The following is a 23,797-nucleotide window of genomic DNA, read 5'->3' on the forward strand; positions in this document are numbered from 1 at the left end:
CCATGTGCCGTGGGAGTGGCCCTAGAAAAGGCAAAAAGAAAAAAATAATAATAAAAAATAAAATAAAGGGAAAAGACAAGTGTCAAGTCATTGAAACGTACATTTTAAAGACAAGTTCTCTGCAAGAACATGGACCTAGCAACAGTGAATGAGCATTCTCTTTTCATCCTCGCTCAACCATGTGACAAAAATTAATACTAGTTCTAAAATTATACCAAAACATGCAACATCTTTTTAACCCTTTCAAAATAAGGGAACAAATCAAAAGCTTAAAGTCTCACCCTGACCACAGCCAGTTTCACCCTGCCCACATAAAATACCAGCATGCCAAGGGCAACAAGTACCTAAGAGAGTCATGGAGCCTTCTAAGGCCACGCTGAAAATTCTAATTTCCTTTCTTCTTTGATTGAGACTCATTTGCATTCAATGGCTAATGTGAGCTGTAGTCTGCCACAGGATATGAGTTGTGGGTTATAGTTTATGTATGAGGCCAGGATGGTAAAAGGAAAGGCAGTCGGAAGGAAGATTCTGAATAGGCCACAGAAGGGAGTACGCAGGCTCCAAGCAGGTCTGTCATGGATGGAAATACCCAACAATAAGCCTGTGAGTTTACCGAGTGAGAGGATACGAATTAAGGACATACATGAGAATAAAGAGCAAGGAAACTTCAGGAGTATGTGAAAGTCGAGATGCTTATCACTAGGCACATTCACTTAGGAAACTCAGCTATAGGCCACACCTGCTTCATGGGACGGGCCTCCTGGCTGCACAGAATGTGTGACACTGACAGCAAAGGCAGATCCCCTGCCTCCCTGTTATCAGTGACCTCAACCTTTGACCTATGAATATATTCTATGTCTAACTGGACCTGGTAGGTAATAAATAGTCAAATATACGAGCGAAAGAAAAAAACGTTTTGCCCAAATCTGTGGCTGAATGTCTTTTATTGATATATGCTCGGGCCAGTTAGAAATGATGGTCTCTGATAAAGAACACACCGGGGGTTCTCTTGTTGCTATTTGCCAGTGCCCTTGTCCTGTTTTTTCCCACCTTCCTCCAGGTGTCATCTTGGTCAGCTTCGCAGGGTACCCCAATCATCTGAGAACGGGCACTTCCAGGGCAGAGGGTAGGGCACAGCTTTCTCACGGAGCAAGGCCTGGCCTATCAGCACACAAGATCAGCATGGCAGTTCTACCACCTTCCACTGAGGGCAAGGCAAGCACTTTCTCTAGTTTCGGAGCTGATTTCCTGGCTCAAGTTATCAGCTCAACAGGCGCTCGGTTCCCAGGTGGAGTACTATAACTTCCTGGTTAGTTGTCAGGCCTAACATTTCCTGAACTGGTCTTGGCCCTGGGCACTCAGACGTTTTCTCCTCTTGGCTCTCCAGGGTTTTTCTTCTAATCCATCCTTCCTGTCAACTTCCTCCTAGCTCACTGTGCAGTCTCTATGCCATCTCTTCTTTTGATTCCAATCAGCTAGCGTTTAAAGTAAACACAAGCATGTTCAAATGTTTAGGGGGCGCTGACTGCACACCTGCGTACCTGCTACACAAAAGAAAAGTAAAGCTATGTATGTTCCCTAAGTCTCGGTACCAGCCATGCAGGCAAGAGAGCCAGCTAAGAGGGTGAGGTTAGCTCCTCTGGTCCATGAGCATCCCAGCCTCCAGGGCACGTGTGTGTACATCATCTACTCTCCCAGCACCCTCGAATCTAATCCTTCACAATCTTTCTAGCAGTTGTTTCTCTAAAACACAATGTGAGTCACCCCCTTAAAATCCTTCTGTGGCTTCCCAAGGCTTACAGAAAACTCTTTGACGGTAAGATCCTGCCCCATCTCGTTCCTTTTCAGGCTCATCCAGCACCACCCCTTTGCCAGACCTCAAACAGATCACCCAACACACATCTATATTCATGTTACTCCTCTGCCTAGAATGTTCTTCTCCCACTTGTCAGATGGCTTTCACACCTTCTAACAGCACTTCCCTGGCAAGAAGACTTTCTGATCTTCCAGTTGGGTAGATACATACGAGGCACCGTGTCAGCGGCTAGGGAAAAATGCAGTGCCTGGTGGCTCACCCTCCACCTCCTTCACTACAGCCCTCAGTCTCCACTAATGTCGTCGTGAGCTTTGCAAGGACCTTCCACTCAGCACAGCGTAGGCCCACAGTAAACACAGAAGACATCCGGTGACTGAGTGGCATAATTCATGATGGTGTACAAATCAAGACCAACATAGTATTTTGGCAATAACTCTACTAGTTACAGGTTGGGTTGGGCAATATCCTCTTGCTAAGATTGGTATCAACTCTGAGAAATATTTTATTCAGTTGTAAAGTCCCAGTTAAATTCCTTTGTAAAACTGGAGAAATAAAGCCTTTGATTAGAAACTAAAATTTCCCCAGCCCTCTAAAAAGGGATGAGGGAGGGGAGCAGGTGTAGGAGAGTATCTGATCTGTCATATTCTTTAGTCAGAGCCATAAACGTGTTTGGGTAAGACGGAGTGATGTTCTGATAACGTTGATAAAAGTAACTTGAAGACTGGGTCACAGGAAGCCCAAGATAAATGCTGAGAGGAAGCAGGTCCTTTTTGAAGTAGCCTCTTCATAATCATTTTCCCACACATTTGTTCAACTTCCGAAGGAGGACTAAATACCTGATTTGCTTTGCAAATGAAATAGCTTAAGAATGCAACATGCAGATAATGTCGTAACGTGTGTTCAGAAGACTCCTCCAGTTTGCTTTAAGTTTAGGCAACAGCTTCAGATCTGTGTTCACTGCTGCTGTAGGCATAGACTAACTGTGGGGTCTATGTCTAACTGTGGGACGTGGGGTTTTTATTTTGTTGTTTTTTGTACTTGCTTTTAAAAGAGATTCTCAGGGGTGAGTATTCATAAGCAGGTGGGATGGGCAACACCCCCAGCAGCATGCTGACAACACAGGTATTACGGTTTCCTAGGGGCGCACCTTACTGGTGTTGCCTGGAGAGAGTTGAGTATCGTGGTGGCGGACGGGCAGCGGTTGGGAAGGTGGTGCTACCCATTATTATTACTATTATTTTTTTGTCTTTTTTGTCTTTTCTAGGGCTGCACCCACGGCATACAGAGGTTCCCAGGGTAGGGGTCCAATCGGAGCTGTAGATGCCGACCTACACCAGAGCCACAGCAACGCAGGATCCCTAACCCACTGAGCGAGGCCAGGGATCGAACCTGCAATCTCATGGTTCCTAGTTGGATTCGTTAACCACTGAGCCACAATGGGAACTCCACTACTCATTATTTTGCTTGGCAGATGACAGGCCTCTAATTTTATTTTCATGTTCTATGTGCGTGTGGAGGAGCTTTACACCAGCTAGCAGATGGAAAAGGAAGAGAGCAAGCCCTGAGATGGCCAGAGGTGTCTTCTCTCCTATGCAAAAAGCACACTGAAACCCTTTGAAACTTGTCGACAAATCAAAACTTCTCAAAGTCCAGTGACCTTCTTGAGGCTGCCTAGCATGGTGCCTGGTAATCAAGAAATATTTGTCAAAAGAACACATGATTAGCAATAATCCAAGCAATGTTATTGTCTTGGAAATATTTTAAGCTCATTAAATATTTTTGAAAGAGATCATGATATCACTGCCATGAAGAAATGTCTTTTACCTTTTAGTGAGATGCATTTTCCATGCAGACTTCTTTAATAATGACAAGGATAACAAAACTTGGAAAAAGATATTCTTGGTGAAAATACATTGGATCGATGAGAAGAAGCGTTTTAAAAAACATCTCTCCCAGGTTTCTGCATCTTGATGATTTCTGATGAAGACCCACAACATTAAAGAGTTTCTGGGTGTGAAATTACATAGCCCTCTCTTCTTGAAACTGAGATGCTAAGCACAAAGAACTTGCCTGTTACGATCAGGATGGACATAAACACAAAAATTGTTCAGTAAAGAAGCAGACCACTATTCCACGCATTAGGTAAAGATTTTTATTTCTTATTTAACCATGCTGTATGTGTACATACAATAACAATATATACAACTTGAACAAATAAAATTTATACATAAAATACAAGGAAAGTGTGGCTTTTGAAATTAATGCAACAAACGCATCATACAATTTATAATTTTGGCCAGTATACAGTGTTGTAGTAATGCTACTGAAGTTATTAATGGTTTAAATTAGACTACAATTAAGTTCAAAGGCACTAGAAAGATCTATGTTTTCTTCTAGCATTTTAAGATCAAAGAGTAAGTAAAAAGGAAAACAACTGTATACATTAAGAAACTGGTCAGACACTGGCATACTTAAATGTAAACTCTACCCATCTTTAATTCACAGCCCTGTAGGAAAGGGAGAGACCTTCCTCAAGATAAGAGCTAAGGGGGAAAATATTTTAAAGGACTAAAAAGAAAAAAACAAAAACAACCTAAAGCTATAACCATAATTTAAAAGCATGTTACAGTTGAAGTAGAACCGCCCCCTCCTCTAAAGTAACCTTAAATTTCTTGCTGCAAAACAAGGTCCTTTTTCCCAGAAAGTAGATGACATAGCATGTCAAGTGGATGCTACTTTTGGAACAAAACAAATAGATGTAGACGCCCCCGCAGTCTTGATGAATCTTAATACTTCACAAGAATCTAAACAAAAACAGGAACTATTATATCCTAATGTCCTAATTATTACTATATATAATTACAGGTTTATTAAAGAACATACCACATTCTACCAAGGTTTCTTTTAATAAATAAGCATTACTTTTTTAAATTAATGAGAAAAAATAGCCATTCAATAACCTACTTATATGTAACACTCATTTTAAATCTGCCTCATTTCAAATAATGAGTAAGTCTGTTCATTCATATCCTTTCATGAAATTAACAATGAAGTTACAAAATATTCTCTTTGTGAACAAAGACAAAAAGTGAACGTGAAGAAACCACAGAACTGCTATGACTGGAGCTAAATGAAGAGCTCTTAAGTCAGGCTCCCATGTTTTCATACAGATATTCAGACCTGGCTTGAATATCTAATTTTGGTATTACATAAGATGAATATTTAATGCCCATCTGCTATGATCAATTCTGATGTAAATGCCTTAAAAAAGCTAAAGCTGCCTGTTTTTAAATTTTCTCAATGTTTTAACTTTTTATAGATTTTTGTTACTGCAATGGTGTGGAAAAGAAAAAAATCTAACAAGATTGGCTTACATTTTCTACAACATTTTAAAGCTTAATGCAAAGCTTTATTCCACTTCTATTAACTGGATGGTTAAGTAGCAGTCATATTTTTTCTACTGGGACAATTAAGATTTCTCTAGAATAATCACTAACAGAGTTAAACGTATATCTACAACTGCCAAGGTACTCTGCTCACACAAAGCTTTTTTACAAGACACAAATTCACCTCAAGGCTTCACAGTACCTAAACAATGCCCCACAGAGTCAAGTTGTAAATGTCTAACTATCCTACACATTACAAAGGAAATGTTGCCAGTTAAATGCAATTTTATTTCCTAGAAAATATCCACCATACACAGGACATCTGAGTACGCCACCTTTGGAATGTACTTTGAACTTATGGACACATTTTTACCACCACTTCACAAGCAGGCCTCCTTCACTCATACCTGCTCTATACAGCTTTGTAATTATAAACCAGTATTTAACCAAACTTACTAAAATAATGTTTACTTAATAAATACTCATTTATGAGGTCTCCAAACTTGTAGCCAATGTGTTTCAGGGCTGATTACATAATTTAAAAACTCACAAAAGACACACATATATATATGCACATAGTGGTTTTGGAGTAGCATAATGTTAAAAAAAATAAAAATGTTGTAAGCAGCCAACAAAATAATAAACAATTCTATCTACTACAACTTATTTCACTATAAAATAAAAATAATTTTTATTTTAGAGTTATGGTCTAACTGGATTTAACAATGGAAGAAATTCAGGTAAGAGTATTTTCTTTATAATATGAAGAAAAACAAAACTAACTGTTTTAATGGCAAAGAATTAAAGACATTTTTCTTCCTTTGGCTGCATTTGCTGGAAAATGAAGACCTTTCTCAATTGGGAGAAAAAAAGCAGTTTCCATCAAAATTTATAATGCAGACACAAGAAAACATCCGTTAGTCACACTTCAAAGTGAATTTTTAAAAATATACACATATAGGCAAATATTAGTGGTCAGTATTTAGCTTCTTAATTTTCTGCAACTGTGGCTCCTTTATATTTAGGTACAAATTCAATGTTTCAAGAATCATGAAACCAAGAACAAACAAACAATTTAACTTGAGGTCAAAGTGGCAAAAAAGATCAAGAGAGGTCCAGATGAAAAGCATTTTCAACTTTTGCTTTTTAAATATGTATACTTCTAAAGACGGACTATCAAATTATAAAATTTTCCATGTATCAGTAAGTTCACTCATCTCATACTTTAAATTCAATGAATGTTAAGTATAAAAATTAGAATATATTTTAAAAGGTCAGGGGGGTGTTAGGATTGAATCATTTCTTAGATTCACAGCCCATACATTCATATATAACAGCAAAACATATACAGGACAATTATACCTGCACTTTTCTGTGTGCACAACAGGACTTGCATTTTTTTTTTTTGTTTTGAATATCTGGCTATCTAAATATACAGTAGTTGAATAAATCACTAGCAGATTTTTGTATACATTTAAATTGCAATGCTCTACAGAATGAGCTGCTCCCTCAACTTCCCTGCACAGTACAAACTGAAAAGTACTATGACAATTTGAACAATTACTAGTTGTACATTTTTAGTGTTATATTAACTTAATATATATAGACTAAAAGTTATCAGGCAAATTATTAGTTCCAGTCTTACTCCATGATCTACAGCTTCCATTATTTGAAATGACACAAAAGTCTTCAGTGTTTTTATTAATGATTTTGTCCAGGCATGAGAGTATCACTAATTTTTATTGTGACTTTTAAGTCTGTAACATTTACTGAAGTAAAGAGTCAATTACAGTTTCGGGCTTTGTAGAACGCTTTCTGTTTGGAGAAGAGAGAAAGAAAACGTGAATGCTCGCTCTCCTAAGAGACTGAACTGCAAACACTTTACGTAGTAGATGATAATTCGAAGCCACACAATCTAGAAATAGGCCAAGGCCTGACATGCTTGACCATGTTAAAAGATCAAGGTCACGTACAGTGAGTGCAAGAGCATGGAACGCCATTCTACCACCCAGAGTGATGAGGAGATGTGTGAATAATAAGCTGGACTAGACAATCAGGGTGGGCCAAGCGGTCTCCACGCTTCCCAGATCTGAATCTTCAGATTACCTCTTCTGGAGTATGCTAAAGTTATAGACTTATTCAGTGAAAATCAAAGACAAATATCATCTGAAGCAACACCCCCCACATGCCTAGGAACCGATGGAAAGGGTCCATTAATGTATCATGTTTACGCCAAGTTTCTTCAGCACACTGAACTATCTATTTCTGCTGAGGAATGTCACATTGAACAATCCCAAGTATTGTAATGTAGGATTAATAAACCTACTTGTTGTGGCTATGTGTCCATCTTTATGGCCATCTACTGTTTTCATAATACTGCAGGCTAATTCCGGTATAAGAGATGCTGGGTTTGGCTCATCTAATGATAGCTCACATTTTTTTTTCAGATGAAACCAAAAGAGTATACTTTTTTTTTTTTTTTTTTTTTTTGTCTTTTGCCATTTGTTGGGCCACTCCTGCGGCATATGGAGGTTCCCAGGCTATGGGTCTAATCGGAGCTGTGACACCAGCCTATGCCAGAGCCATAGCAACGCGGGATCCGAGCCGCATCTGCGACCTACACCACAGCTCACGGCAACGCCGGATCGTTAACCCACTAAGCAAGGGCAGGGATCGAACCCGCAACCTCATGGTTCCTAGTCGGATTCGTTAACCACTGCGCCACGACAGGAACTCCAAAAGAGTATACATTTTTAAAGGAGCATTCTGAAAACTATATCCAAATACTTTATCAAATTATTTGCTTGTTTTAGGTCCACATAGTTCTTCTTCAAGGGACTAAAAACAGAAAACTCATGTAAATAATCCTGATTTCTGGCTTTCTCCTTTGAAACAAGAAGATCCAGAAACAATGAGGCACTCTTCCTCAAAAGAACAAGACACAGGGTAGTTAGACAGACCACTCACTTGAGACGGACCGGACTGCACTCCATTTTGCCCAGTCCACACCACTGCCTGCTTTCCGCCTACACTGAGACCAACCGTCTTATTATTGCACAACACACTCGCATTGCTACTTTTCTTACTGAGTGCAGAGTTAAGAGGAAAGTATCTCCATTAAAACTGGAAAAGTCAAAGATCCAAAGGGATTTGTATATCTTTTAATTGATTTGCGTCATTCATTAGTATGACATACCTGGCTTCTGTGGGCATATAAAAACCTTTTAACCTCTGGCACCTAAATGCTGAAGAGTGCAGAAATTTGCACACTTTTAGTATGCTACTAATTCCTCCTCCCCAAATTTATAAATGTTATTTAGGTTACATTTATGAGATTATGTAACACAAAAATACTGCAATTTAAACTTCATCCTACATGTAACTCAAAAGTCTATATACTCAAAGAAAGAAAAAAATAAGCTTTTATTTCCTGCCCCTTCAGGAACCCCAAAGTCTTACAGTCAGTTTAAATAAGCTGAACAGAACTTGACATGCTTGATGAAAACAGAGAAGAAACAAGCTCCAGCCCAGGGCTCTCATATCCCGAATTCCCGGGGCTCTATGACAATACACACACACACTCAAAACCAGCCCCCAAAGGAGAGGAAGAGATGGTCAGAAAAGTTTTCTTCAGTTGGTGCCTGAGATAATCAAGGTTCATGGGGCAACATCCATGACAGAAACAATGAGTCGGCTACGTATAATACCCTGGGAGTCCAGCCAGGCAAATTAATTAGCATCTCAGTAGAATAGTTAGTGTAAGGAGTAAGGAATTAAGAGAGTAATGATTTATTACACATTTGGAAAGGACAAAGTAAATTAAAAATAAATCCTACTACTCAGGAGGGCTAAAGAAGGTGGAAGACCTTAATTATTTAGCTAGATTTCATTTACCCAAATTGTAACTACATACAGACTTTAACATCAAATATTATTAGTCAAAATACTCACCGCGTTAACTAGATTTCCTTTAAATGTATCTAACTGGAAAATCTCATTTTTTTTACTTCTTGGGACTCCAGGACAGTTCTTACCTTCTCCCTGTCTTTGGTCTTGCTTTCCCCTTTGAAGTCCGTGGCCTCTCTAATTTCATCAAGGACTGGCGCAGGCTCTCCTCAGTGTAGGCAAGATAAACGTGGGAAAGATCCACTTCAAAAGGCTATGAAAAGGAAGGAAACACAAGACACTCTCACAGAAAGGATTTAAACCAGATTTGGGGGAAGATTTAAAATACTGAATTAACTCCTAGAAAAAATCAAAGACGAAACCAAATAAATATCTAAAGATCTCTTTTCCTAATGCCACTTATCTCAAATGTATTCACCAAGTGTATAAGCCCCTGACACACTATAAATTCCTTTTAGTAAAGAAAAAGTGTTGGTGTTTTCCCCAAAGCTGCTACTTCCTCTTGGTGACCTACGACCAGGACCAGCTTTGAAAAGGACAGGACATATTTTAGTCTCTAACCATATCCCAAAGACCCAGAGAGGTGGTGAAAAGAATCTTCAAAGAGGACTCCAGGCCACTATGGCAACAGAAATGATAAGCCGGGCATCATGACTGAAGGTGAGCAGAACTGTCCTAATAATCTCTCTGTCATAGAGCCTCTTAAAAAGATTAGCCTATTTTTTTTTAATTTATTTATTTTATGTCTTTTTAGGGCCACACCCGTGGCATATGGAAGTTCCCAGGCTAGGGGTCAAATCAGAGCTGGAGCTGCTGGCCTAGGCCACAGTCACAGCCACGCCAGATCTGAGCCGTGTCTGCAACCTACACCACAGCTCACGGCAACGGCAGATCCTTAACCCAATGAGTGAGGCCAGGGATGGAACCCGAGTCCTCGTGGATGCTTGTCAGATTCGTTTCCATGGAGCCACAATGGGAACTCCCAGATTAGCCTATTTTTCAACAGAGTTGATAACATATTATGATAATAATACAATTCAGTAACCCACATTCCTATAAAGAATCAACTGTAGTTTTTGTTGTTTTCATTGTTTTAAAAAAAGAATTCTTACATCTTTCTCCTTTTTATCAGGAACTGGAGTCTGCTTTCTCATGTTATTTCCTGTGTAGGCAACACATTTCTCAAAAAAAGGAAAGAAGAGGAAGAGGAGAATTACCTTAATTAGCAATTTTTACTATGAATGAGGCAAATGACTATAAGACAGTACATTCATAAAACATGATTTGAATGCTGGAACAGAAAGAGGCCCAGAGGTTATTCAATGCTATACACCAACCTATACCAGCTCTACTGAGTGTTGTATTACAAAGAATCTAGTTACTTAGAAAAACATCTTATCTACCCCACTGGATTCTCATTTGATTCATCCTCTGGACCACCTTTCTCTCCATGACAGCCAGCACAATTCCAGGCTACAGGAAGTATTCCGGAAGTAGTTTATGAAAGGATGACGGTAACACTCACTAGCTGCCATTCTCCAATGTCTTCATTCCAGTGCACATAGTTTTCAATCATTTCCTTTTAAAAGAGGAAGATGATCTACTTTTAATATTTAATAACATTTAAAATACATAAAAATACTCATGCAACTAAAATCATATATTAAGTGAGAAGTTAAATCTCAAAACATATACTGCATGATACCCTTTTTATAAATTTTATTTATTTATTTTTGCTTTTTAGGGCACACCCATGGATGTGGAGGTTCCTAGGCTAGGGGCTGAGTAGGGGCTACAGCTGCTGGCCTACACCACAGCCACAGCCGCGCCAGATCTGAGCCGTGTCTGCAACCTACACCACAGCTCACGGCAACGCCAGATCCTTAACCTACTGAGTAAGGCCAGGGATTGAACCCGAAACCTCATGGTTTCTAGTCGGATTCATTTCCCCTGCGCCACAAGGGGAACTCCAATATATATTTTAAAATATACACTTGCGAGGAATATATGTAGATGCAATTAAGCTAATTTTTATTTAAAAAATAAAAAGCAAGGATGGTGGTTTGAGTTGGAAGAGGCAAAAGGATGGAACAGGGAAGAGGGAAACCATTTGGTTAGAAATGGATCACTGTCATGGTCCTAGTTTTTGTTTTGGGTGACAAGCTCACCAGAAAATAACTAACTATATAAAAACAGGCCATCCAAGGACCATCAAGGACTGCAAGCCAAATATTAATTCTGTGCAATTGAGGTCCAAAGGAGACAAATACCAAGGCTTATATTCAGACAAATTTCTTAAAGCTGTATACAGATTCAAAATAAGTTAAAAAAAAATCACTGTTGAAGTGTGCTAAAATGTACTGGAAAGAGAGAAATTTGGGTTAAAGAAAAACAAACACATTTTTTAAATGATACTAGTATTTAGAGTTAGCATCTACCTAGGGAAGGATGGTAGAGATGACTGCACAACACTGTGAATGTACTTAATGTCAATGAACTGTACACTTAAAATTTTAAATGATAAATTCTATGGTATGTGTATTTTACCACACACACCCACAGACACAGAATTAGCATTCATAAACAGGGAGAAAAAGGTAGCACAGGAATTCTAGTCATTCTATGTATAGGATAAAGAATGTTATAACTCACGCACACCTTTACATGATTTACATGAGTCTGACTTCCTCCAAAGGGATGAGAAATTCTTATTTAGATACTTAGATACTCAAACTGAGATTTATATATGAAGAAAAGTTAACAGCTAAAGGGAAGTGTGACGGCATTCGTTCAAGAAAATTTTATCATCAACAACTGAAATGTAAGTATTTACCACTGACTAAATTAGAAATTACATTTTTTATTCCTTAACCCCAGCCAAGTGATTTAGCATCTAGGTCAGAGAACTTCTCTCTTACCTGATAATCCTGAGGTATAAAGTTATCAATAATAAGCATCTGAAGTCGAAGCTCCCGGCTAAGTTGTCGAATGTTCTCCAGGAGGCCTTCAATTTCCCTCTGATGTTCTTGTTGGAGATCAGCCATCTACCAGAAAATCAACGAAAATATTAAATATAGACAAGATTTTAAGTAACAAAACAATTCTATCTGACATAGGACACTGGTTTAGGACCTTATAAAAGCTTACCCAGTTCTTTCACAAAAACACTTGACAGAATAACACTATTATTGTCTATTCCACACTATTAACTTAAGTTTGGAAATAAATCATCTAGTTCAAGAGCTGAAATTAAAGACTGCATTACAGGTGCAAAATTTATTTCTTTAAAATTGTAAGCATATGGAGTTCCTATTGTGGCTCAGCAGGTTAAGAATCCAACTAGTATCCATGAGGATGTAGGTTCAATCCCTGGCTTTGATCAGTGGGTTAAAGGATCCAGAGTTTCCACGAGCTGCAGTGTGGGTCACAGACACAGCTCAGATCCTGCGTTGCTATGGTTGTGGTGCAGGCTGGTGGCTACAGCTTTTATTGGACTCCTAGCCTGGAAACTTCCAGATGGTGCAGGTGCAGCCCTAAAATGTATGCTTGCCTGATACCTTCAGGAATATATATATATATATATATTTTTTTGGCCATGTCCACAGCATGCAGAAGTTCCTGGGCTAGATATCAAAGCTGCACCACAGCAGCAGCTCAAGCCACAGCAATGACAATGCCAGATCCTTAACGTGAGCCACCAGAGAACTCCTCCTTTAGGATTCTTAATCATATTTAATCAAAGAAATTCTTCTCTAAAAAATTCAGAACTACAAGAGTAGGTAATTTCTAAAAGACCAACCTCTGACTTTGCAGCCATCAGCATAGTCCAAACTTTCTTTAACTTCTTGGTCTTTCCTTGAGCTTCTTCTTGCAAACTGGTATACTTCTCTTCAATATCCAAGCGTTCTTGCTATGACAACAAGTGATAAATTTCAGAATAATTTTCATCATTAAATCACAAATTTAATTACTTAACAAATGACATAAATGTATAGATATGCTTTAAAAATTTTACTAATTACAGATATTCAGCTTTTCACTAGAAAAGCTGAATACCTTAGGTGAAGAATCAACCAAAACCAAAAATTCACATTACCTCTTTTTCCTCAAGTTCTCTGCGAAGTTGCTCTGCTCTTTTCCTCCTTTCTTCCAGTTCCATGTTGGACTCTTCAAGAAGTTTCTCTTGTTCCTCAGCTTTCGCCAACAAATCAACGCCACCAACAATTACCTTCTTCTCCAATGCAGATAATTTCTCTAGCAAAGACTGATGCTCTTGTCTGTTAATTAAAACAAGAATACTCTATACCCATCCATTATCTACCATTCTACTAAATTTCCCAAAATTTAGTAAGAATTTGGATGTAAAATTTCAAAATAGGAATATAATTATGTAACACCTCTATCAAATTACACAACTGTGTTATACTGCTTTTAATTACTATCCAAATTTCTTGCTTATGCATCCTATAAAAAAACCAAGAAATTAAAATCATGAATTCATCTCAACTCAGTAATACTCACTGGGCCTTAAGGAGATCTTTTTCTCGTTTCTCTAACTCAGCTCTAGCCTTGTTTCTTTCTTCTTCTTCCATATCAAGCTTTGTTTCAAGTGCTTTTCTCTCCTCATCAATTTTTGCTTGCATTTCAACCATCTTATCTGGGGAAACTTTCTTTTTACCTATTTGAGTCATTTAATTGCAACAATCACTTCAGAGTCAATGTTTCAGACATAAGTTATCTCCAATATAAAAGATACATTCCTCAAGGACACAAAATCAAATGTTAATTTTTTAAGGAAAACAGCTAATAAATTTTATTTCTATTTATTATGTTCCCTAGAAGATCTTTGTAACTACTTGCTAAATTCAAACTGTTGTCCAATTATGCAATGATAACTAACAAAACTAAGTGAAAGAGAAGCAAAACAGATGAGCAGGGACAAGAAAAAAGAAAGATCAACAGAAAAACAAAATAAATTATACAAGCAAAGATCTCCATGTACCCAAATAATGTATCATCGAAAAAACAATATGACTATTAAATTACCTTTTTCTGATAACCAGGTTCGAAATCAAGCAGCTTCTCAAAACATCTCCCCACAAAATTCATTAAAATAAATAAATAAAAATCACTAATAGGTATAAAATGTATAGATAAAAATATCAGGCAGAATTTGTGTGTGTGTATGTGTGTGTGTGTATGTGTGTGTCTTTTTAGGGTTGCACCTGCAGCATAACGAAGTTCCCAGGCTAGGGGCTGAATTGGAGCTGTAGCTGCTAGCCTACACCACAGCCACAGCAACGCCAGATATGAGGTGTGTCTGTAACCTACACCACAGCTCATGGCAATTCCAGACCCTTAACCACTGAGCAAGGTCAGGGATCAAACTCGCATCCTCAAGGACACTAGTCGGGTTTGTTACTACTACATCACCACGGGAACTCCTATCAGGCAGAATTTATAGCAAGTAATTTTTTAATATAAATCTTCAGAGTTTTTCTAAAATTTTGTTTGATAAAATTACTTGAAAGTATTTTATTTCATAGAATCCTATTTTTCTTTTCTTTTTAAGGCTGCACCCATGACATATGGAAGTTCCCAGGCTAGGGGTCCGATCGGAGCTACTGGTGCCAGCCTACACCATAGCCACAGTAATGCCAGATCTGAGCCACACCACAGCTTATGGCAATGCCAGATCCTTAACCCACTGAGCGAAGCCAGGGATGAATCTGTGTCTTCATGGATTCTAGTTGGATTCGTTTCTGCTGTGCCACAAAGGGAACTCCTCACAGTATACTTTCAAAGCAAGTAACTCTATACTAATTAGATAAATTATAATTACATAATAATTAACCAGGCATTTTACAGTGTTGAGCTGTCATGACATATATCTTTTTTTTTTCATAGAAGACATTTTATTTATTTATTTTTATTTACTTTTTTTTTTTTTTTTGTCTTTTTTCTTTGCTATCTCTTTGGGCCGCTCCCGCGGCATATGGAGGTTCCCAGGCTAGGGGTCTAATCGGAGCTGTAGCTGCCAGCCTACACCACAGCCATAGCAACTCAGGATCTGAGCCACGTCTGCAACCTACACCACAGCTCACGGCAACGCCGGATCGTTAACCCACTGAGCAAGGGCAGGGACCGAACCCACAACCTCATGGTTCCTAGTCGGATTCGTTAACCACTTCGCCATGACGGGAACTCAGACATATATCTTAAATGAACAATTAAAACAGCTTGTTGCTATGTCAAATTCAGGATCCTAAATCTCCCTAAGTTAGATTACACATTCCAAGTGTCAAACATAAGTAGAAGCACTACCAAATAATAAAGCCAGAAATACAGCTTCCAAAGGATTATTTTGATAATGTCTAGGATTATATAGATATATATGAGTTGTTCAATGAATTTATTGTATGAATTTCAAAATCATTAAAATGAAATAAAACATCAAAAAAAGAAAAACTAACTTATTAAACTGATCATGAAACTGAATCAAAGATAATTCATTTCTAGTAATACAATTTCTTTGAAACATACTTTCCTTCAGAAAAACAATCAAACTTTTCACAGAATTGGTCTGAGGCCCTCCTGAAAGCTGTCATTCTTAACTTCCTTCCCAAAGGACCACAGAAGAGTGTAAAACAGACAAGTTTATAAGTTGTCAATGTCTCCACTCAAAAGCTAACCGCTCCTGCTAACAAGGAAAGAGAACTGAAAAATAAAGACAATGGAGATAGAGATCTGCATATGCTCTTTTAGGAACCAGTAGACAATGAATCATTCATAGGCTTTAATTCGCTAGGTTAAAATTACATAAAAACCCTAAGGGCTTAAAATACATTACCCTTCAGTTTCATAGAAATCTCAGTCCAAAAAAAAAAAAAAAAGAAATCTCAGTCCAAAATAAACTAAAGCCACAAAAAAAAAAAAACACAAGTTAAATAGAAGAGTAAACAAAAGCAATGATCCAAATTCATGCTTTGGTGTGGTGTGATTCATTGCAACCCAAAGTCAGGCTGTAGACCTGACTCTGTTGGCTTCTTTGGCACAGTCACCTGTACTGAACATTCTAAATTAAAATGTTAAAAACTCGTCTTAAAAAGCAATCTAACTCCTGTTTCCAATGCATTTCTGGCAAGAATTTCCCATAAGTAATATTATTTCTTAGAAATTTGAGGGAGGAGAGTGTAAGTTCAGGTACCAAGTAAGTGTAAACATGAAAAAATAACTTCCTTTCCACCTGAGAATTGCAAGTATTTAAAGAAAAAATGGCAAATATATCAAGATAAAAAGAATGTATTGTGAAAACTGTATGTGTATAGAGGAAATGATCTGATCAAAAGAGGTACATTAATTTTTTAGGCTTATAGGGCTACAACTGTTTTCTTAAGTCAAAAACGTATAGTTTCCGAACTCATTAAAAAACAGTAAAATAAAATTTATATGTAAGAATACAAACCACATGCCTATTGATGGATTACTACTATACCTGAATTGCATAAGTTACCCACACCATTCGGGTAATATTTTCAAACTGATGTTTTAGCAGTAAACATCTTATTGCACTCTTATAGTATTTTCATAAAGATGACCATGAAATATAACTAGGTTCAGTTTCAAAAGTCTAATAGTTAAGCAACGTATTATTTTAGCCAGAATCAGTGTGATAAATCATTATACTTCTCTGCAAATAATTTTAAGCTAAATGGTAATGCGTACCAACTCTCCTAACCAAGCACTTAAAAACATGACATCAAGAAAAGTCACTGTTACACTGTCTTTTTTTTTAAGATCTTTAAAAAAATTAATAAGCCAAACCAACAAACAAATAATTCTTCTTCTAAAACAGCAAGAATTCAACACAAAATTTCAGGTAAAAACAAAAAATCTAAAAAGAATGTTAATATCATAGAGTATTTAACTGAGTCAAATAGCAGTGGTAATATTTTAAATTTCCCTCTGCCACATACTCTAACCGAAACTGTGAAGGTAAACTTCCCTGGCAAGGCAAAGTTAAAGGGAGGAATTTATTTCATTTTCATTACATGAGCATCTATGGGCATACATGCCAGGTATCTGATTCCTCACTTTTTAAAAAAAGGGAAAAAAATGAAATTATTTATAGCTGTATTTCTAAAATTTGGCTTAATGGGTCTTTAAGAATTTAGAAAAATGATTATGCCATCTGATTCTGGTGATAATATCTATTTTTGTTGTCTATTTAGTTAATTAGGCTTAGAATATCCCATATGCTTGTCACTGTCAATCTAATACTTCTGAAATGTCCCCATAAGACTACTTAGAAAGAAAAATGTTCCTAAGACCTTCCTTAATAAAAACTGAAATAATTAAAAAAAAAAAGAATTTAGTAAAAAAGGAAGTTTTTTTTAAAAAAAGCTGAAGTTGAAAGATATTTTAAAATACAAAACACACTTACCTTATAAAAAACTATATTTAAAAAATGTAATGTATTTAAATAACAAAGTTCTTTTTAGTTTAATTAACTGTACCATATGCAGTGCAAAGCAATCACACCAACCTGCTTGATCTTTCAATAAGAAGCAGTAAGCAAATCGGAGACAGGAAGCATGTGCACAAAGATGAGGAGGAAAAAAAGAAAAACATTATTTATTTTATAAAATAAAGAAAAATGTAATAGCATTGATTTATAGTATAAGTATAGGAATAAATCACTATAAAAACTGAAATAGAGAGGTTTATGTAAAAAAAAAAGTATACTCAACATAATCAGAGATATAATTCAACCAAGGGTAATAAGAAGATTAATTTAGCCTAAGATTACAATTCAAATCAATCCAAGAGTTCACACTGACTCCTAAACTCCTGCAAACATAACAGTTTCGCAACAAATGATGGACATGGAATTGGGAAGTAATCTAAAAGGGCAAAGCAGGAAATTAAGCCAATTTTAAAAAATTAGTAAGTTAAAAGTAGCAAAATTCATATTGTCTATTTTCAAAATTTCCCAATTCAATGACCTAGCATGAGGATACATCACAGGTGTGCCTCCCTTTAAGAAAATCCAACACAAATAATTCAACCGACTAAACAGATAAATTATAGTAATTTGTAGTAATTTTGTGATTAACGAAAGCATTTAACAAAGAATTTTTAAAGAGAATTCTCCCAATGCATTTGATATCCCAACTTGATTTATAAGCAATTTTTTCAGAAAAAAATTATTGCATAAAGTGAAGTACACCTGTATAACAAACTTGCATTCAATCTATTAGTAGACTATTAAGGGTAGTTATAATAATGATTCCACAGAAGTAAATGATCAATTGATGCTTCAAGCAAAGAATACCTTAAAAAAAAAAAAAAAAAAGAGCCTTTCTTTCTTTCTTTTAAAGGAAAGGTACATACAAGTTACACACAGCAACCACATGCTGGGACAGCCATCTCTCCACTTCACCTACACATTCATATTGCAACAAAAGAACTTAATATTATGTGCTAAGTACAGAAAGAGTAACTAGCACTGCTTGAATTGAACAAAGCACAACTCATTTCATCACATACTTTCATGTAACTATTTTTTAAGGATTAAGGTGAATTTTAAAACAAAATTAAATTACAATGCCTCCCACTCAGTTATTTTTGCATATTTTACAGTTTATAATACAAAATGAGACTTCTATATGGTTTCTAAATTGGAGTACTTCTAAATACAATTTCATGTATTTTATAAGTCATCCTATGACAATGTCTTGGTAAAATGTAAGAATTGAAAATAGAGAAAATAATTTCTAATATTCTTGGAATTCTTTCTCTAGAAAGCTAAAAGCATGAGAATAACCAAATATTGTTGTTTTCAGTTTTGGAAAGTTAAGTATATAGATAATGCTTTAAAAGGCAGTAAGCTGCAACTAGTACAATAAAGCATCAATTCTATTCTGAAAATAAAATAATACTTTACAACTTTATTAAATTATGGCTTAAGAAAAAGTTTTTAGGTTTGAAATAAGTAGACGCTTCATAAACAATTTCTTGTGGATCTGAATTTCCTAAACATATCTTAGAAAGTTTCTTAAAATCAATCAGGTAATTTAGAAATAGGGATAAATGGCCATTTGAAATAAAATACCATTCAATTTATCTTTACTTGCTTCAAACTTTACATTTTTCTTTATTTGGGAGCTTTCAATCTTAAGCTACCCTTATGAGTAGGACACCACAGCAGAAAAATCTTCACAAATTTAAGACATGTTATAATGGGCACTGGTGTATTTCCAAATATAATCTGTACTTTAAGAAATTCAGGATTTATTACACGTCCTTTACAGCGACTAAGATGTACCATGAAACATAAAAAAGAATCACAAGAATTACTCTTTAAACAGCTTACTAGCTCTCTTTACATTATCTCAACTGCAAAAGCATGAATCTCTCTTCCATTGTCTCAAACATAAGCTTAAGCATATGTTTTAACAATTATGGTTGACTGGAAGCAATGAAGAGGGAGGAAAAATCATCACATGCTTGTTTTACGGAGAAGCCCAACATGTATTCTTTAATTAATGACAGGGTGCAGTGCAGCATTTCTCAAATGAAGCCCATGGGTTATGAAAAAGCCAAAGCTCTGTTAGAGAATTTAAGAGCTACCACTCACTAGGCAAGAACTTATCCAGAGGTTTCTCTATGACAGAACATGTTGAGTCTGAACTACTGCTGCTGCTACTGCCTGGAAGACAAAGAAATGAGCCCAAAGGGAACCAAAGAAAGAGGAGACAAGAAAATGAACACACACACAGAGAAAAATTCAATTCCAGAGAAAGAATTTTAAAGGACACAATCAAGCGTTGTATTAAACAACCAAAACTTACTTTCCCTTAAAACCAGTCTTAGTAGTCTATCCAGTATTTTCTCTCTCTCTCCCTTTTTTTTTTTTTTTAAGGGCCGCACCCGCAGCTTATGGAGGTTCCCAGGCTAGGGGGTGAATCTGAGCTACAGCTGCAGGCCTACACCACAGCCACAGCCACAGCAGATCCAAGCCGCATCTGCGACCTACACCACAGCTCACGGCAACACCAGATCCCCAACCCACTGAGCAAGGCCAGGGATCGAACCCGCAACCTCATGGTTCCTAGTCGGATTTGTTTCCACTGAGCCATGACATGAACTCCGAAATCCAGTATTTTCTAATTACAACGCCATTCAGGGGAATTAGGAACTGTATTCCTTCAAGTATCCACTGTCGATAAACTCTACTATTCAGTTAAAATGTAGTAATGTAGAGGGTTGGAATGACAAGAATAAAAAATAAGCTATCTGGTGACATTTTATGTCTATTTTACACTATTTAGTTGATAAGTTAAAGGAAGTGAGTTTTAAACATTAAAGTCATGCACATTAAAATTGTAGGAATGATAAATTACCCTTTAATACAGAGAGCTTGGTTTGTCTTCAGTTTCGCTCTTTCCCTTCCAAAACATCAAACTATCAGATGTGATTATGGGTGTTTAAGATTTCACAGCAAAATTCTGAAAGGCTCACTGAAAACTTTAAGATTTCTAAGACTAGAAGGGAGATATTTTACTACTAAATGTTTTGACATATTAAGTAGTGGCATTTTAATTTTTTACTGTATTATTTATTTATTTGAATACACACGTGGCATGCAGAAGTTCCCAGACCAGGGATCAAATCTGTGCCACACTTGCGACCTGCACCGCAGCTAAGGCAATGCCAGATCCTTAACCCACTGCACCACAGGGAAACGTCGTAAAATTTTATTTTTAACAAATCTATTATCTGCTTTAGCTGTGAATAGTTTACTCTGTTTAAAAAAAAAAAAAAAAACAGGTCTGTAAACAAAACCATTTCTCAAAATCAGGGGTCAGCAAACATTTTCAGAAAAGGGACAAATGGTAAGTACCTCAGGCTTTCTGGGCCAATACACTCATGTGAGGACCACCATAGACTAATATGTAAACAAATGAGCATGGTTGTTTGTTTAACCTTTATTTACAAAAAAAAGGTGATGGGCTGGATTTGGCCAGCACACTATTTGCCAACTTTAAATCATATTTTTCCTCTCTTTTGAGGTTACAGACTCTTTATGGCTTTTAAATTTGGGACTCCTGATCAAGCAGTGATATGTGTATTTTCAGCAAGAACATTTTAATAAGACAAGGAAAATATGCACCAGCTTGTCAACAATGATCCACATTAATGGAAGAGAGTTCTGAAACAAATTAAATATTTAGGGTAAAAAGGTTTGAAATGTAGGCCATTATAATATGTCACCAATACTTTTATCACAATTAATAAAGTCTTAATTCATACTTAACAAGTGTCCTATAACAGGTGAGTATGAGACTGCATTTTATAGAGAATATATTTTACAGTCTATTAAAAAATAGAATCCGCCTACAAATTTATTACTTAATAATATTAGTCTTAATTCATACTTAACAAGTGTCCTATAACAGGTGAGTATGAGACTGCATTTTATAGAAAATATATTTTACAGTCTATTAAAAAATAGAATCCACCTACAAATTTATTACTTAAAAACTCAATGACATCTAAAGCCTAATCACATTTGAAAAAAAATCCACATTATCCTAATTTTCTAAAAAATTTAGGTTCCTAACACAATAAAAGTCCTTGCATTAAACTAAAACCCCATATAATATTTTAAAATGGTATATCCACTATCATAGATTGTTATAATTTGAAATTGTAAAAACAAAACAAAAAACCCAGAACATACGGTATGCTGATTCACCTAGAAACAGGAGAACAGTATAGGAGGAAAAAATAATGCAAAATTAACCAGGCATACTTCCTCTGAATTACTACCACAATTAAAAAGGGCAAAACTAAAGGCATGCACGCAACTGCCTTGGAAATATTAAATCATTAGCCAGCAATCTCGGTTAATTTCTAGAATACTAAAAAGAACTTACCTCTTCTTTTTTTCCTTTTCTCTCCATCTTCTCCAACCTCACCCTCTTCATCCTCCTCCTCCTCTGATCCACTGATATCAGAGCCTGATATTTCCTCCCCTTGAAAGGAAGAAATTTAATACAATTTCTTTTTTGTATCACATCACTGGATATTTAAGAACTGCCTATATCAACTTTCTTCATTAAGTTTTTGCACCCTAAACAGAAGTTCCCAGGCTGTCAACTTGTGCCACTATAGCAACCCGAGCCACATCAGTGACAAAGCCAGATCCATAACCTGGTGATCCACCAGAGAACTCCCAAACTTTTTATTTTTTTATTTATATATATATATATATATATATTTTTTTTTTTTTTGGTCTTTTTGCTATTTCTTTGGGCCGCTTCCGCGGCATATGGAGGTTCCCAGGCTAGGGGTCTAATCGGAGCTGTAGCCACTGGCCTATGCCAGAGCCACAGCAACGCGGGATCCGAGCCGCGTCTGCAACCTACACCACAGCTCACGGCAACGCCAGATCCTTAACCCACTGAGCAAGGCCAGGGACCGAACCCTCATGGTTCCTAGTCGGATTCGTTAACCACTGCGCCACGACGGGAACTCCCCAAACTTTTTAAATTATAGTTGTTTTACAATGTTGTGTCAATTTCTGCCGTACAGCAAAGTGACCCAGTCATACATACACATACATTCTTTTTCTCATACTATCTTCCATCATGTTCTATCACAAGAAATTGGCTATAGTTCCCAGTATTATACAGTAGGACCTCACTGCTTAACCATTCCAAATGCAACAGTTTGCATCTAACCCCAAATTCCCCCTCGGTAACCACAAGACTGTTCTCCATGTCTGTGACTCTGCTTCTGTTCTGTAGATAGGTTCATCTGTGCAATATTTCAGATTCCACATATAAGTGATATCATACGGTATTTGTCTTTCTCTTTCTGACTTACCTCACTTGGTATGAGAATCTCTAGTTCCATCGATTTGCTGCAAATGGCATTATTTCGTTTTTTTTAATGGCTGAGTAGAATTTCACTGTGTATATATATGTACCACATCTTCTTAATCCATTCATCTGTCAAGGGACATTTAGGCTGTTTCCATGTCTCAGCTGTTGTGAATAGTGCTACTATGAACACAGGGGTGCATGTATCTTTTTGAATTGTAGTTTCATCTGGATATATGCCCAGGACTGGGATTGCTGGATCATAAGGTAGTTTAGTTTTCTAAGGAACCTCCACACTGTTTTCCATAGTGGTTGTACCAATTTACATTCCAACTAACAGTGCAAGGAGGGTTCCCTTTTCTCTACACCCTCTCCAGGATTTGTTATTTGCTGACTTATTAACGATAGCCATTCTGACCAGTGTGAGGTGGTACCTCATAGTACTTTTGATTTGCATTTCTCTAGTAATTAGTGATGTTGAGCATTTTTCCATTTTCCTGATGGCCATCTGTATATCTTGAGAGAAACTGTAGTTTAGACTTGCATTTTTCTAATAGTTATATTGAGCATTATTTCATGTGCATCTGTATGTCTTCTATGGAGAAACGTCTATTTACGTCTGTTGCCCATTTTTCAATTGGGTTGTTTGTTTTGTTGTTGTTGCTTTGTATGAGTTGTTTTTGTTTTTGTTTTTTTGGAGATTAAGCCCTTGTCAGTTGCATCATTTGCAACTAGTTTCTCCCACTCCACAAGTTATCTTTTCATTTTTTTTTTTCCCACGGTTTCCTTTGCTGTGCAAA

At 36.7% G+C, this 23,797-nt stretch overlaps 1 protein-coding gene across 6 annotated transcripts in view; it reads right to left on the reverse strand.

The window, feature by feature from the left end:
• Positions 1–23,797, reverse strand: part of KIF3A (kinesin family member 3A) — a 137,497-nt gene that overhangs the window by 63,126 nt on the left and 50,574 nt on the right. The window contains exons 9-18 of one of the 6 annotated variants that reach the window (XR_014838764.1): positions 22,050–22,148; positions 19,741–19,819; positions 13,630–13,786; positions 13,205–13,385; positions 12,908–13,018; positions 12,027–12,152; positions 10,634–10,687; positions 10,221–10,289; positions 9,237–9,361; positions 3,955–7,017 (exon numbers count right to left, since the gene is read on the reverse strand). Coding sequence is in view for 5 of the 6 variants with exons in the window: in XM_013995118.3 (XP_013850572.1) it covers positions 6,969–7,017; positions 9,237–9,361; positions 10,221–10,289; positions 10,634–10,687; positions 12,027–12,152; positions 12,908–13,018; positions 13,205–13,385; positions 13,630–13,786; positions 19,748–19,819; positions 22,050–22,148 (1,043 nt within the window). In the remaining variant the exon portion in view is untranslated. Of the gene's footprint in view, positions 1–3,954; positions 7,018–9,236; positions 9,362–10,220; positions 10,290–10,633; positions 10,688–12,026; positions 12,153–12,907; positions 13,019–13,204; positions 13,386–13,629; positions 13,787–17,653; positions 17,663–19,740; positions 19,820–22,049; positions 22,149–23,797 lie in introns of those variants that run through there. The other 5 variants (XM_003123936.5, XM_013995118.3, XM_085014524.1 and 2 more) reach the window with 5 other exon arrangements.

Source organism: Sus scrofa, chromosome 2, assembly GCF_054392235.1.
Source record: "Sus scrofa isolate SSC_HxYL_T2T_F1_AM1 chromosome 2, Sscrofa_HxYL_maternal_Yorkshire_Landrace_v2.0, whole genome shotgun sequence".
NCBI lineage: Eukaryota > Metazoa > Chordata > Mammalia > Artiodactyla > Suidae > Sus > Sus scrofa.